At 39.9% G+C, this 14,486-nt stretch overlaps 1 protein-coding gene across 1 annotated transcript in view; it reads right to left on the bottom strand.

Annotated features, from left to right (window-relative positions):
• Positions 1–11,566, bottom strand: part of GLT1D1 (glycosyltransferase 1 domain containing 1) — a 56,492-nt gene extending 44,926 nt beyond the window's left edge. The window contains exons 1-3 of the mRNA XM_049806358.1: positions 11,198–11,566; positions 3,522–3,670; positions 771–876 (exon numbers count right to left, since the gene is read on the bottom strand). Of these exons, the coding sequence (XP_049662315.1) occupies positions 771–876; positions 3,522–3,670; positions 11,198–11,265 (323 nt within the window). The 5' untranslated portion in view covers positions 11,266–11,566. The remainder of the gene's footprint in view (positions 1–770; positions 877–3,521; positions 3,671–11,197) is intronic.
• Positions 11,567–14,486: the final 2,920 nt, after the last annotated feature.

Raw genomic sequence — 14,486 nt, 5'->3', positions numbered from 1 at the left:
AGTTCTGTATAAATGAGAACTGTATGGATGTTGTTGGAGACACTTAGATGTGCTTTTCTTTACCTAAATCTCTGCAAATATAAACAGTCTAAAATAATTTTGGTAAGAAATTAAAACTTGATTGCATAAAATTGTATTCATTACAAACTTGTTAAATAAACCACAGTCAAGTTGCTACAGTCCACAGTTATACTAACTGTCAAAGGCTGTCTTTATAAAGTCTACCCGTAAAGTAGATTATTCTACAGAGCAATATGCTGCCAAATCCCAGGTTAAGTATTCTCGCTATTATTCTTCTCATTTCTTTCACCTGCCTTACTATTTTATATCCTCATCACATGCATAGTTCTATTATTCTAGAAAACAGTTATGATTCAGTAGACAAAGCACAGGATTAGTTAGCAAGAGCACAGATTTCATTAGCTTTTAATGGGATTTGAGTCTTTTTGAAAATTCACAGCCCAAGAGACCAAGTTTCAGCACTACCTCTGCCAACTCTTACATGGACAAATACGATAAAACGATTGTAACAGGGGAAATATAAAATGAATAGACTGCATACAGACTATATTTTATGAAGAAACTGTTCTACTTCTGTCACTGAATCATAAAATAGTATGTAGAGATCATAGGCATTTCAAGTAGTCTATCCGTTGTCCACTGACCTACACATCTCCCAGTGATTCCAAGCATTTATGTAACAGTTCCTAAAAGATCTGCCATTACAAAAATGCAATGTCCTGTCATAAACCCTCCACATGTGCTTTTACCTGGCTTCTCCTAGCACTGCTCCCATTACCCGACGTTTCTCTTCACATTTGATATCTTCATTTACATCTGTCCCACCAAAGATGATTCCAAAAGGAATTCTGCTACCTGCAAAGCAATGACTACGATGAGAAGTTGACCAACATGTCAAGGTAATGACTAGAAGGGGACATTAAGAGTGAAAAAGTATATTGATAATACTGCATCACATACATAAGCAAAAGACTTTGAAAAAGAAACCTGAAGAAACTTGAATTTTTATGGTTTTGGCACTGAAAAAACTCATACAATAACTATGCATTTTCATGGCATGTCAGTCTTTGTGTAGCTATGAGATTTTCTTTGCCTCTTCCATGCTTAGCAAAAATAATTAATTAGTTTCTACACTTGGCAGCCCATCAAACAACATATATATTTTAAATGTTATTCACATTTTAATAAGATGCAGTATTGCAAAATTTGGTGGCAGGTATCTAACCTCAGCCACTCATTCACTGCCCCCTCAAGGATTCCAATACAGTTGTTTGGTGACCATCCTGCAAAGTCAGTTACTGAAATTGTTAATTATTTTTTTTAAATATTGACTTCTGAAGCCGATTTTACTGCTATAAAAAATGCAGACAGAGCCATACCATTGGAAAAGGTCACCAAATTAAATAAGGCAGTATATATTAACCTGCAACAAAACCATTGTTTTACCTAATTCCATCCCAAAAGATGGATCTGTGTTTATAATCGGTTGTTCCGAGACCTTCTTTGATCACCCAAGTTATGAAAGTTGGTTTAGGATGCCTTACAGTGCTCAGAACAGTAAGAGAAGAGGAAGGCATGTATGCTGTGGGACAGTCTGTGCACAAGACATTATCAACATTCAAATTTTAGAGTATCAACAAAATCATATATATCCTAGTGGTGTCTGCACCCTGATAAAAGCCTAGTTTTGATACATGGCATCAGAATAAATTCATATTTGTGGAAGGGTAAAGCCACCAAAATATGGTAGTATAGCACTTCTATGCTAACAGCAGCTAGACTTACAAGGACAAAGCCAAAGACTACTTAGATGAAAATACAAAAGCCAATAGTAGTGCAAGATTCCTCTCTAATAGTATTTCTTTTCTTGGAGTCAGGTTATTTTTAGTAACTGACAAGTTACCAGTAATGTTCTCCCCTTAAACTAATCAAGATAGCAGACAATAATCTCTTGATTGTTCCAGAACTGAAACCAATTAAGTGGTCAGTTTTACACCGCAATAAGCTAACAAATAATAACCTCATGGTGGCTAATTACTACATGCAGAACATAGTTTTAAATTCCAAATGGGACTGCAGTTTTGCAAAAGAAACAGTCTCCAGTAAGACAGTCTACAAAACTTGTCATTAAGGTGACCAGTTTTATGGATTTTGTGGATTTCTGTTAGCTGTAACAGATGAAGCCAAGGTTTCCTTCTGATGGTGAACAAGAATAAGCAGTTAGGCTATATTGCCACTACACACTGTGTATCAAGAAAGGCAGAAAATATGCTTTGTTTTTTCTTTTTGCTATCAGATGGAAGGGGAGAGGGATCAAGGACTCAGTAGACAACACTGTCCTCAGCACTGGACCAACAAGCAGGGCAGTAGAGCTTACTGTGTTGATGGAGCTTCTTCCTTCTGAGAGATAATATAACTGACCTTGAATGTTCATGGCTGTGAAAACTATTGGTGACACTTTCTATAGCTACCCACAGTGTCTTAGGGCATAGAGGGGAAATGACAGGTTAAATTCAGTGAACTCTCAAAACTCCTGGTTAAAAACAAGCAAATAAGGAAATCTTAAAGCAAATGGGGAATGAAATAAATATGTTGATAAAGATAGAAAACATACTGTATGTTTCACATTTATATTTGAAAATGAAGTAAGCTGTTAGATGAGGATTTATTAGCATTGCTAGTTTCCTTATTACTAAATGAAAGAACAAACAAAAAGCATGCCAGGCATAATAATTCAGGTTTTCTGAAAACCCACCAGCACAAATTGTGGGGGGACTTCTGAAGTCTGAAAACTAGCACAACACAACTTATACTGAGATCTGATGAAAGTATCAAATTATGTGCCTTTGTCCAAGAGAATAGATTTGTACAATACAAAGGTGATCTCAAAAATGGATACACACTTGCAATTTCAGTAGGTGACAGTGTCTGTAATTTTGAAAGCCAGTGCTTCTAGCATATCATTAATGGCAGGCTAAAATTTTGTTCTACATGGCTAGATACAATAGAAAATTTTATTATTTATCTGATAACATCCTGTCTCCTACAGTTTAGCTGGCATGAACAACATCTCAAAGTTATTTCATGTCCAAAAATCCCTGACTCATTTGTGAGCAGAAAAATCAAATTAGCCTCTCTGCTTTCTTCTATTTGACCTCAGCTATACTTAGCCAAGCCATTGTCCTCTGAAAGAACACATTTGCTGGAAGTATCTTAATGTTAATATAATGCTCTTATCTTAATGTAGTTAAAGTACTTAATTATGAAATGCACCGTGTGCTTTAAAAGTACATTTATTTAGTTGTCTCCTCTCTGGATCAGATCTCCCACAGAGAAAGATTTTCAGCATTTCTGAACATTTGTTGAAGTGGATAAACACAATAACTACATTACATGTGGATTTATACATTTATAGATATTTATAACTGTTCGTATTCATTCTCTTCTCTTTCAGTACCTTTTTAAGAGGTATTTTTACTGCAAAATAGAAAAAGGATTACCTTGCAGAAGTCTGCCTCCTTTATAAAGATGAATGGCCAGGGCTGCATCAAACTTGTCTGTGGAGGTTAGATTTGCTATTTCAGTTGGACTTTCATACATGAAAGCATCGTTAAGAACACAGATATGACCTGCAGCATGTAGATGATTCCTTCATCATTGGAACAAATAGAAGAAAAAAAACAACAAGACGATACTATTACTGTTGTAGGCATGCCAGTATATTAAATAAGTTTAATCAGAATGTTTTTCCTTAATAATTATTTTTGCTCTGACATTCACCTTTATGCTAATTTTGTTCAAGCAACCATGGAGGTATTTACAAGGTTGTTTGTATTTTTTCCTGGAAAATATTTGTTACCTCCACCCTTGTGAAGCCACAGGCACACTTCCAAGCAACATAATCTGCATCCATTTTAAAGCCCAAACCTACAAAGTATCAACATCACCTTTGGAAATCAGCACAAGTGAAGTATGATCAGGATCTTTCCTGATTGAGCTTCAGCTTAATATGCTGAAAAGACTCCTTTTGAATTGAGCATGTTAGACCTTGGTCTTAGAGATTCTCAGATTTGTTCTGGAGAAAGGCCACTGAGTGAATAAAGCACAAATACATCCAGCTAATCAATGCTATTAAAAATACAGAACATGCAAAAAAATGAATACATAAATAAAACTGGACAGTTGAAACTTTATTCCCTTTCTGTTTGATTGTGGATTTAATTGCTTCTTGTCATAGTTTACCCATTGTAAAACAGGCACAGGGTAATGGAAGTGTAAGAAAAAAACTACACAAAAATAATTACATGAATTCTTTCACAGTCTTTTTTAAAAATCTCAATTGCTAAAAAGAAAAAAACCCCACCAGCAACAACCCCCCCCATTCTAATGTCAGCTTACCCATTCATCTTTACATACAGTGGTTCCTCGTATTAAAATATTGATTCAAAGACTGCCAAAGTCAATAAACTGATTGATTACAGGGAGCTTTACTTTAGGCATTTCAGTGAGCTTTTTTTTAGTCTTTTCTTTTATACTCTAGGCTCATAATTCCTCCCACCAAAACCGGAATCAGTTATCAATGTTTCCAATGACATCAGCCAAAAAACACACAGGAGAAAATCCATGTTTTGATAGAAACTAGCACGCTGTATCTGCTAACATGTAGTGTTTACATTTTCAGTATTATAAAAAGACCACAAGAATGTCTTCTGAATTCTTCTGCAATTACATATTGTTCCAGTTGATTTATTTCTCATAGCGTATTAATTGTTCTTGCATTAAAATCCTGCTAACTCCATAGCCTCTTGGATAATGTCGGCTCTTTCCTTTCCTGATCATTTCATATCCTCCCAAGGAAAGTAATTTTCTGTCCTGCAGAAGTTAGTCATTACTGCAGAAATTGGTGCTAAAAATGTTGTAAAATGTCTAGAGGCCTTGGAAGGAATGTATTAGCACGGTATCAGACAGAGCTCCATTGGCACAACATATGGTGCTGTATTTCTTCCTTCTTCTAAAAAGAAACTAATTTTACTTTTAACTTCACTGTTTGAAACAAGATCAATAAATTATAATAAGTACTAATAAATAATAAAATACAGCCAGATTGTAAGCTCCTTATTTACACTGTTGAGCAATTATTTACATCAGTTGTCCCATGAACTTGTTCCAAGTACCTGCTTGCCTTTTGAAAGAGGCTCTCAATTTATATCTAAATAATGATGCCCAAATCTCATAGCTGTGAAAAGAAAATCTCTCAGGCAAATAATCGGAATGCTCATGCATGCATTCCATAATTTCACAGGTGCTCATTAAATAGTCTAAAAGAATTTTTTCCCATCAGTATTCCAATTACCATAAATCACTATCATGTACAAGCAATATGTTTGCATATTACAATTAATTTGAAAATAATTCTCTCAGGACATCAGGAATCAAGAAACTCAGCTAGGAATTTCGATCTAGAGCATCTTTTTTGTTTTAATATACTAGGAATGAATACTTTTCCTTTCCTCAAGTTTCCACAGCTCTAAATCTCACAGCTGAATGACAGCTGTTTCTGCAGTAAATAGAGGGGGAATTCCTCAAGTGTTCCAAGGCTCAGAAATTGTAGATTAACTCTATTACTTCAACTTTTTTTCTACACATAATGACTCAGGAGCATGTAAAAAAATTTGCATACAGCTTAAGAAGGAAAAATTATCAAATTATTCGCAGAATAATTTGAATTCCCAAATGTAAAGATGCCTTAATCCCATAAACATACCATTGAGTTCAATATGATCAGTCACAGGCTTCTGATTATGCATATATGGAAATACATGTGTGTAGAAGCAGAGTTATTGGGTAGCATTTAAGTACTGAAATTTACAGTGATATTTTCATATTTTCTAAATGACTTTTCATCTTTATAACCAAAAAAATGAGACTATGATTTTCACACATATGCTGTAATCAAGGAACATGGTAAAAGGGTGCTGCAAATCTATTGCAGGAGATTTTTTTTGAAGGCTGATCTGTCTATGAAGTCACAGATGTCCCTGAATCAAGCCAAGACAGAAGAGATACATTACCGGTATCTCTTCTCCTCCTGGCAACTGTGTATTCATATTATTTTACCATTTCATAAACAAATACTTTCCAAATGAAAAACAAAAATGAACACATCTCCTGCTGTCTGTGAATCTAAGACAACATTGAAAATGCTAAATCTCAAGACTACATTTTTTTATCACAGTTTTGTATGTGGTAGATAAATTACCAAGTGTTTTAACAACCAGTGATTATTGCTTGGATCGAGAATTTGCCTTGCTCTGCTTTATCTTTCCCTTCTGCTGAAACTCTCATGGAAGCCAATGCCACTACTTGGGGAGAATAATGGAGTTTGGCTGTCAGATTCCAGATTTGGGGTGTTTTGCTAGGAAGTAACCAAACAGGGAAAACTTCAGTCATTCAGTAAGTTTCAAAGATCACATCTTAGACTACATTATATTAGTCACTGCTTACACTGTGATATTCATACACATCTGAATATTGGACAAAATACTTCCCAGCCCCACTGATTTTAGTATTCAGGGAATTAATCTCTTGTTCTATTTTTATACTCTTTGGAGATCATGAGGCTTATAAGTGAAACTTATAAGTGTCTGCTCTGGATCTATACTGTATGCAGAGAGATACTACTAAAAGCCGCAACCCTTTTCTGACACGTTTTCACTTTATTAAAGACTGCTATAGAAAAACATTTTTCTCTGACAAACAACTATGAAATACCAGGTGATGTTTTACAATGTTTCATTTTTTATTTCCTACATTATTGATCACCACTTTTCACTTATCCTGGCTAGCAGTCTTCCCTCCTTCAACCTGAATCTGCAGTTCACAGGTCTTCATACACAGAAACAGTTTTATAGTTCCAAACACAGCATAGCTGAAGTTAAGACAAAAGCAAGTTAAAAGTATGCTTACTTCTAAAGTATTACAGTTTTGAAACTTGCTTTATTTTCTGTGATGTCTTCCTCTCAAAAACATTTATATTCTAATTTTCAACTGATATTTCAATGGAATTACTTGCAGACAAAGATTGTTTGATTTCCAAAAAGTTCCTGGTAGGTAGGTACACTGACAATTCTTGAATGGCACAAAATAGGCTTCATCCAAAAATACTAATTATCTCTTTCCCTAGACTGTCTATTCTGTAAAGCAGCTATGCATCAACTACTGTTAAATCTATACAGCACAATTCAAAGTTTATTAAGTGAGCAGCGTCACTTCCACTGCCTTTTCTGAAACTTGGCCAGAGCTGAATACTCGCAATTCCCACTGAAGTTGATCGAATACAAGAGTTGATCTTCTGTTTTCTTTGTAAATTATCTTAATTTTTTTCATACTTCTTAAAGCAAAGTAGTCTTCATTTTATTTCTCTCTCAAACTTCTCCTTTAAACAACACAGACAAATTGTGTTGGCATGAATGAAGTATGAATAAAATCCACTGAGAATAAGAACAGAGATGAAAAATGTGAGCAAAAATGGGGAAACAATCCTTCTGTCTCTATGTTCTGAAGTCAGTAACTGTCCTTTGGAGGGACAAAATAACTCTGCAAAGTTTAATCCTGCCTTATAAATAGGTCTAGCTGTGCAAAATATTTTGGGATGTAGCATGTATCAAGTGCAGGCCATGTAAATGACTGCATCTCAGTTCCAAAGGTGGAGGATGAACGCCTGCCTTGCAGCTGTCCTGCTCTGGAAATGGCCACACAAACAACAGCAGGAATTTACCAGCACCTGTGCAAACAGACGTAGGTAAGCAAAAGATCTCTTCTAATCTACCATGAAGAGAAGAGGATCTTCTACAAGTGCTCTTCTGTGTGATTTTAATGGTAGCAGACAGGGTAAGACTAAATAGAAGAAAAGTTGGGGCTCAGAATTACTGCAATAAATGTCTAAGCTGAAAAATAATTGTAAAGAGGAATGATACGCATTATTGAATTTGTGGGTTTAATTCTCTTGCAGTTGATTACCTGGAGATTTACAAAACAGCTATTTCAACTGTCCCATTTCAAATGAGGACTGAAAAAATCTCTCCCTCTCCAAAAGATATTTACATATTGACAAAATACTTCATCTAAATCTTTCTAATTAAGCAATTAATTCAAGCTTTCTATCCCTCCTTACTACCAAGTAATAAAAGATGAACAGAACATTTCAAGGGGCAGAGAAGATTCATTTTTCTCTCCTAACACCCTCTTTGATCTCATTTCTAAGGCTGAAGAATGGCAGCCTAACCAAAGACCTTTGCTTAGTGTTTTATTCTCTACTCATTGCTTATATTTTTTAAGGTGATTAAAGATTATGCACACCAATACAAATAAAGTCCACAGCACATTCATTACATCACTTGTTTTAGCAAGCTGATTTCTAGCCGAATTAGATTTTGGTATCTTTGTGACCAGTTACTTTAAACTCAGGAAATTAATATCTTATTTATGAAAAGATGAAGCAGTTATAGGAACAGCTGTATTATCATAAACATAGTATACCCAGTGATATTAAGCCATAAAATTAATCTATGCTGGCAAGTGTCCAACCTGGAGACAACTTCATTGTTTCATTTATACTTAACCAAAAGTTGCCATGTTTCAATATAAAAAAAGATTGAACAATAAATTCATAAGCATGAATGCAGATACAACTGAAGCCAAATATTAACTGGAATATATATTTTCTGTGTATTAACACATAAGCTACCACATGCACTTAACCTCAGGTATGGCAGACTGGTGCAAGAATTGACATGCCCAAGCCTTTGGCGATACGTGTACTTTTTTTTTTTTTTTAAATGGCATAAAGTCTTAAGAAAACCAGTATTAGATGGAAGTATCTGTGTAGGATGGTTTTAGTGACAGCTGTCACTTGACAGGAAGACAGATTTTATTGCTAGCTAATACTCTTTACTTTTTTTCCTGATCAGTCTTTTTTTTCCTAAACAGGCTCATTTATATTATTACTATAAAGAACATTTATGGTAAGTGATAAGCTAGCAACTGAACATGACATAAGTCATTCTCAAACACTATTTCTGTTAGAAACCTTTATCCACCTTTACTGTAAATGTGAATTAAATTGACCTTTCACTCATTATTTTCTTTTTGTTTGAAGGTCTATGTGCATGAGAAAGCAGCATCCACTTTGTATAAGGTATGCCTATAAAGCAATAGGATGCTAAAGCAAGTTGGTATACTCTACACAGATCACTGCAGATGTGTTCATATAGCTGCAAATGATTGCATTAACATGGTAATATGTTAAACCATCTGTCAACTGAGCTGTTGCATCTCACCAAGTCTATGCCCTCTTTCATACTAAAACATTAGCTTAGGCCACCATGCACGAATCACAGCTGGAGAAGGCTAACCAAAATTGCTGGTTACCGTGACTCATGTCAAGGCACCTTGCTAAACCACTGTGTCTCGACGCAGTATGCTCACATGATCACAATCAATCTCAGTGTAGTTAAAAGACAATCTGAAATAATATGTGGGCATTTGCTTGTCTGTAGTCAGGCTTAGTTTAACTAGAAATAATGCAAAACCTGCTTTCTGCTAGGTTACCTCTGAATGGCTCCACAGTCTAAATGTTTGTCTGACTTTCCTCAAAGTTGAAGTGGAAGATGAAGGTAAGTGAATATTTAATTTGTAAAGGTAGAGGAAATACCTTACGGAGGAAGAATGAGCATTGATGTCCCCAAGAATAACTAGTTTTGTATTATCCAGTGAGAGCAAAAGGTAAGAGATTAAAGGAAATGCAGAATGCCACACAAACCACCACGCATGAACTCTATGCTGACGTGTACAGGTATAAAAATGTGTGTTACAAACATAAGAACGTATTTGTTTTATCTGAACATTTTATTAATAATTATTGTTTTAAAATAGAGAAAACGTCAGCTTTCTCTGGTCTTTATGCTCCATTTGCTTTAGATCTTCGATGCTGTGGTGATTGACATGAGGCAGCAGGTATGTTCTACCACTGTCTTATACAACACAATAGCCCTGCACAAATCCAAGACTGAACTTGTTGTGAAACAACTAGTGTGAACACTTAAACAATGTCAGAGCCCTATTTCTATACAAAACATTTGAAGTGTGATAATACGCAGATCAAAGTTGGGGAAAACTTGTAATAGCAGAACACTATCCTAAGAGATTCATCCTAAGAAAAACAAATAAACTGTGGATGATTCTTTGACAGGTAAGAAGCAACCAAGTTCCTTATTTCGGTCCTCAAGAGGACAAAACCATTCAGAAACTGTTTCCTTTTTATTGCGACTTTTTTTTTTTTTTTTTTTTAAACAAAGCTCACATACACAGGAAAGCCCTCAGAAACGCTGTCAGCCACATCCTTCTTTCACGTCATAGAGAAAGTTAAATGGGGACATTAGGAATATTGGTGCAGTTCTGTGAGTCCAATTTCACAGCACTACAGATTCACGTCCATAATCCCGATGAGAGCTGCACGCTGAATCCCTACAGCGAGGGTGCTAACTGGTTATTGGGAGGGGAACCCCTCGGCTCCCCCTCTCCCTTACTCCCCACTTGCCCAGACAGAGCCGCAGCAAAGCCGCAGCTGGGGCCGTACCCCCACCCCGGACACGGGCTCGGCCCCCCACAGCCAGCAGGCCCCGGCAAACGGCGAATCCCCCCCCCCCCCCCCGGCCGCCCCCGGCGCTGTCAGAGAGGGCCTGCCCGGGCGCTCGGCCGCCGTCCCCCTCACACACCTCCGCCGCCAGCCAGCCACGCGGCTGAGGCGGCAGAGCCACCGCCTCCGTGCGCCAGCGCGGCCGGCGAATGGCGGACGGCCCCCGCCGCCCCCAGCCCTCAGCCCTCAGCCCCAGCCCCGCGATGGGGCCGCGGCACCGCCCTCCCCCCCCCCCCCCCGCCCCCCACCGCGGAGCCCCCTCCGCCCGCCGGACGGGGCAGCGGCGGCCTCAGCGTGAGGGGATGGAGGGGCCGGCCCCGCCTCCCCGCCGGTGAGCGGGGAGCGCAGGCAGGCAGCGGCGGGCAGGAGGATCCCCAGGGGTAAAGCGGGCAGGCGGCGAGACCGCAGGCAGCGGGGAGGCAGGCAGCGGGGATCCCCTCTCCCCCCTCGCATCGCGGGGCTGGGGAGGGGGGCACTTACTGTATCCTGGCCGCGGTGGTCGCGTTGCCGGTCTGCGCTCGGAGGCACGCCAGCAAGAGCAGCCTCATAGCGGCCCCTCTCGTCCGCCCGGGCGGGAGCCACCTCAGCGAGGGGCAGCGTCGCGGCCGCCGCCGCCTCCTTCACCTGCCGGCGGCCCGGGCGCGGCCCCGCGGCCTCCCGGAAAAAGCGGCGCGGAGCGGGTGTGTGCCACCTGCCGCAGCCCCGGCCCGCCCGCCGCCGCGCCCCGGGGGGAGGAGGGCGGGAAGGCCGCGCTGGCCTCGAAGCCCCGCGGTAGGTGGCGGTGACCCACCCGCGGGGGCTGAGCGTGGCCCTTGCGGCGGCGGGAGCCGTCCGGCCAGGGGAGAGTCGCACCCTTGCCAGGTGGGTGTCGCTGGTCAGAGGGCACTTGAATAGCGAGCCAAGCTCCCGGTCTTGCGCCAGTAGGTTTGGGTCGCCGCCTCTAAATAGGGCTGCGTCTTTTCACGGAACGGTCGCAAAGCTGACGTGCTCAAATCATGGCCTCAGAGATGCTTTTAATTGTTGGTTGCACAAGAGGCATCCTGAGAAGAACATCGGGGAAGGCTGGTATCAGCCGCCGTCTCCTGAGGCAGTTCCTCAGCTACGCCGCGGTCACCGTGTGTCTCCCAAGGCGAAGGTGGTTCATATTCGGTGCAGGAATGGAACAAAAACTAATTGTGGATCAGATGCCACCAACCAGAAAAGCGAGAGGACTGTGCTAGTCCAAAGAACAAGGCAACGGGATGGTCAAAGTCCACGCTAAATGCCAGGAAGGCCATACAATAAGGCAGAGCCAAAGGTGTGTAAGACCAGGGGAAAGTTCTAGTGGGGAACCACAGCTGCCACAGCAGCAGGCCAAATCCAGAGTTAAAACAAAGCAGGGAAGGGAAAAACAGAGAGCCCAAACTCAGGACCAAGATAACCATCCCAAACTATCAAGCTGGTCTTCAGGATAAACCCCAGTCATAACCAGAAACACAGCGAGTGGCTAACAGTGGATGGGTGGGGCAGCAGGCAGTAAGACTGAGAGGCCAGTTTTGGGAGTCTGTTGGGAGACTGATAGGGGCCAGGTGGCTGAGTGTAGATATCCACGGTCTTGAACTTGATTCAACATTTTGTAAAAGCATGGAGAGGGTCTGCAGGATATTTGTGGCCACGAGATGAGAAGGAAAGCTTGATCTAACAGAAGCTCACATATTTGCTTGTATACTTACAATCTGCTCTGGTTCCCCGATGTAATGCACCACAGGGTCGCATGGATGCTTGTGTTTCCCCAAGACTATAGAAGATGGGGAAAGGTGGTCTGCAAACTGCAGCGCCTGTTTATTGTGGCTTAAATCAATCTTCCAAGTCTCAATGTCAGGTAGAGGGAGAAAAATATGCCACATACAGAGAAAGGCTCTTAAATTTAACAATTTTTAAAATAGTAGTTCTTCAGATAACTTGTATGGATCTCTGAGGATGACAGGTATTCAGGAATTGAGGGTTTAGGAGTGATAATGATATATATTGGAGTGTATTCTGGCAAATTGTAAGCATATTGGTACGCTGGCTCACGTTTTGCTAATGGGCCTTTATGCTGCAGAGCTACATTCAACTGTCTCCATCTCACTGAGTTATCACTTAGAAATAATTCAGCACAACATTGTTTGGAACATATTAAACTCCATCCAAACTAAAAACGATGGCGACAACTTCAAGAGCAACAAATCTTGCATAAATGCTAAAAGTAGCGTAAATGCTAATTTAAGGCTAGGCAGGACCAAGCTATTTTCATCACCATTTTAGAAAGCATTTCTGGGATGACATCCCACCCCCATTGAAATTTAGAGGGCTTTTGTCAATCTGGCCAGGATTCTAGCCTTGAGATTTGTTTCACTGTAAGTGGCTTATATGAAGCATATTTGGATTCTGAGAGCACTTAACACCCTCAAATTTAGCACCAGTTATCTCTGTTAGTCACTGCTGTCCAATTGTCAGTCTAACAGACCCGTAACACATCACACGGACTGCACGAAGCTTATGCAGCTGCCTTTCAGTATTCTGCTATACTGCTACACTGAACCCTTTCCCAACAGACCCTCCTTCTGGTTCCAAGATCTCCCCCACACAACATAGCTCACCCAGCTGCCATCCGGCTGTGTCGTACCACAAAAGTTTGGCAGTGTGCGCGCCAACCAAGAAACACACCTTCCCCTGTTGCTGCAGCCCTGTACCTAAAACAGCCTACGTAATCCAAAATGGGGACATTCCCTACTGGCATGGCCTAAAGCAGAATATGTGACTCTGCCCAGAAAGTCATGTTTTGGGTTAAAAGCAAGCTGGGGTTTTGATATCTTCATGAGATACCCAATTAAAAATAGCTTGGCCATTGTAACTTTTCACCGCTGCTAGCTCTAAACCAGACAATAGCTATCAAGCACATTTAGTGCATAACACAAAAAAGACAAAAATGCAAACATCAAAGTAGCACGAGGCCTGCTCCATGAGACAAATGAGGAAACTTAACCAGTCATCTGGGAAATAAAGAAGAAATAAAGGAAACATTCAAAGAGGTCTTAACATTTTATTACTATTTATGGTAACTCTGGGTTTTCTGCTATATAGGCCTTGACTGAAAAAATTAAAAATCTGCAAGTCTTTGCAGCATCAAGTATTGTTGTGTATTTGAAAACATGTACATGCACTAATGTATCGCTGTATAGACATAGGTGCATTCATGGTACTCAAAGAAAGGGTCATGGATATATCTTAATGAAGTTTTAAATATACTGTATCTAAGTGTTCTTGCCTGGAGGAAAATTAAAAACCACCTTCCTGAAGCTGCTATACTTCCAGAGAGAGTGTTCAGGTTGTAACAGTAGCTTCTGAATTTTAGTGAGTACCTATCTCTCAATACCTGAAGATTTAAGTAACATTTTATAATGTACATTTCAAATACTATTCAGCATTGCTAGATGTTTGTAACAGTTTTTGGGTAGGCCAATATAAAAATCTCACCCCGCTCATGAAGGTAAATAACGAAGGGCCTAGAATGCGATATCTGCATATTAAAACACACAGTAAAGCAAAGTATGCTTAATTACCTCATAGTCTCTAGCAAATACTACTAGACCCCTTAGAAAATGTAATCACAATTGAGATGATACACTGTATTAAGCTGGGCAAAGCTGAAATGTAATTTTTTAAATTACAGAATCAGTCATGTTACAGTAGTTCACAAAAAGATCTCTCTACAGCTAGTTGCATTTTCCTCATTGTCCTTTGTCAG

This window comes from Accipiter gentilis, chromosome 7 (genome assembly GCF_929443795.1).
Source record: "Accipiter gentilis chromosome 7, bAccGen1.1, whole genome shotgun sequence".
Lineage (NCBI taxonomy): Eukaryota > Metazoa > Chordata > Aves > Accipitriformes > Accipitridae > Astur > Astur gentilis.
Note: the sequence above shows the minus strand (reverse complement) of the source record. Positions and strands in the feature narration are given on the sequence as shown.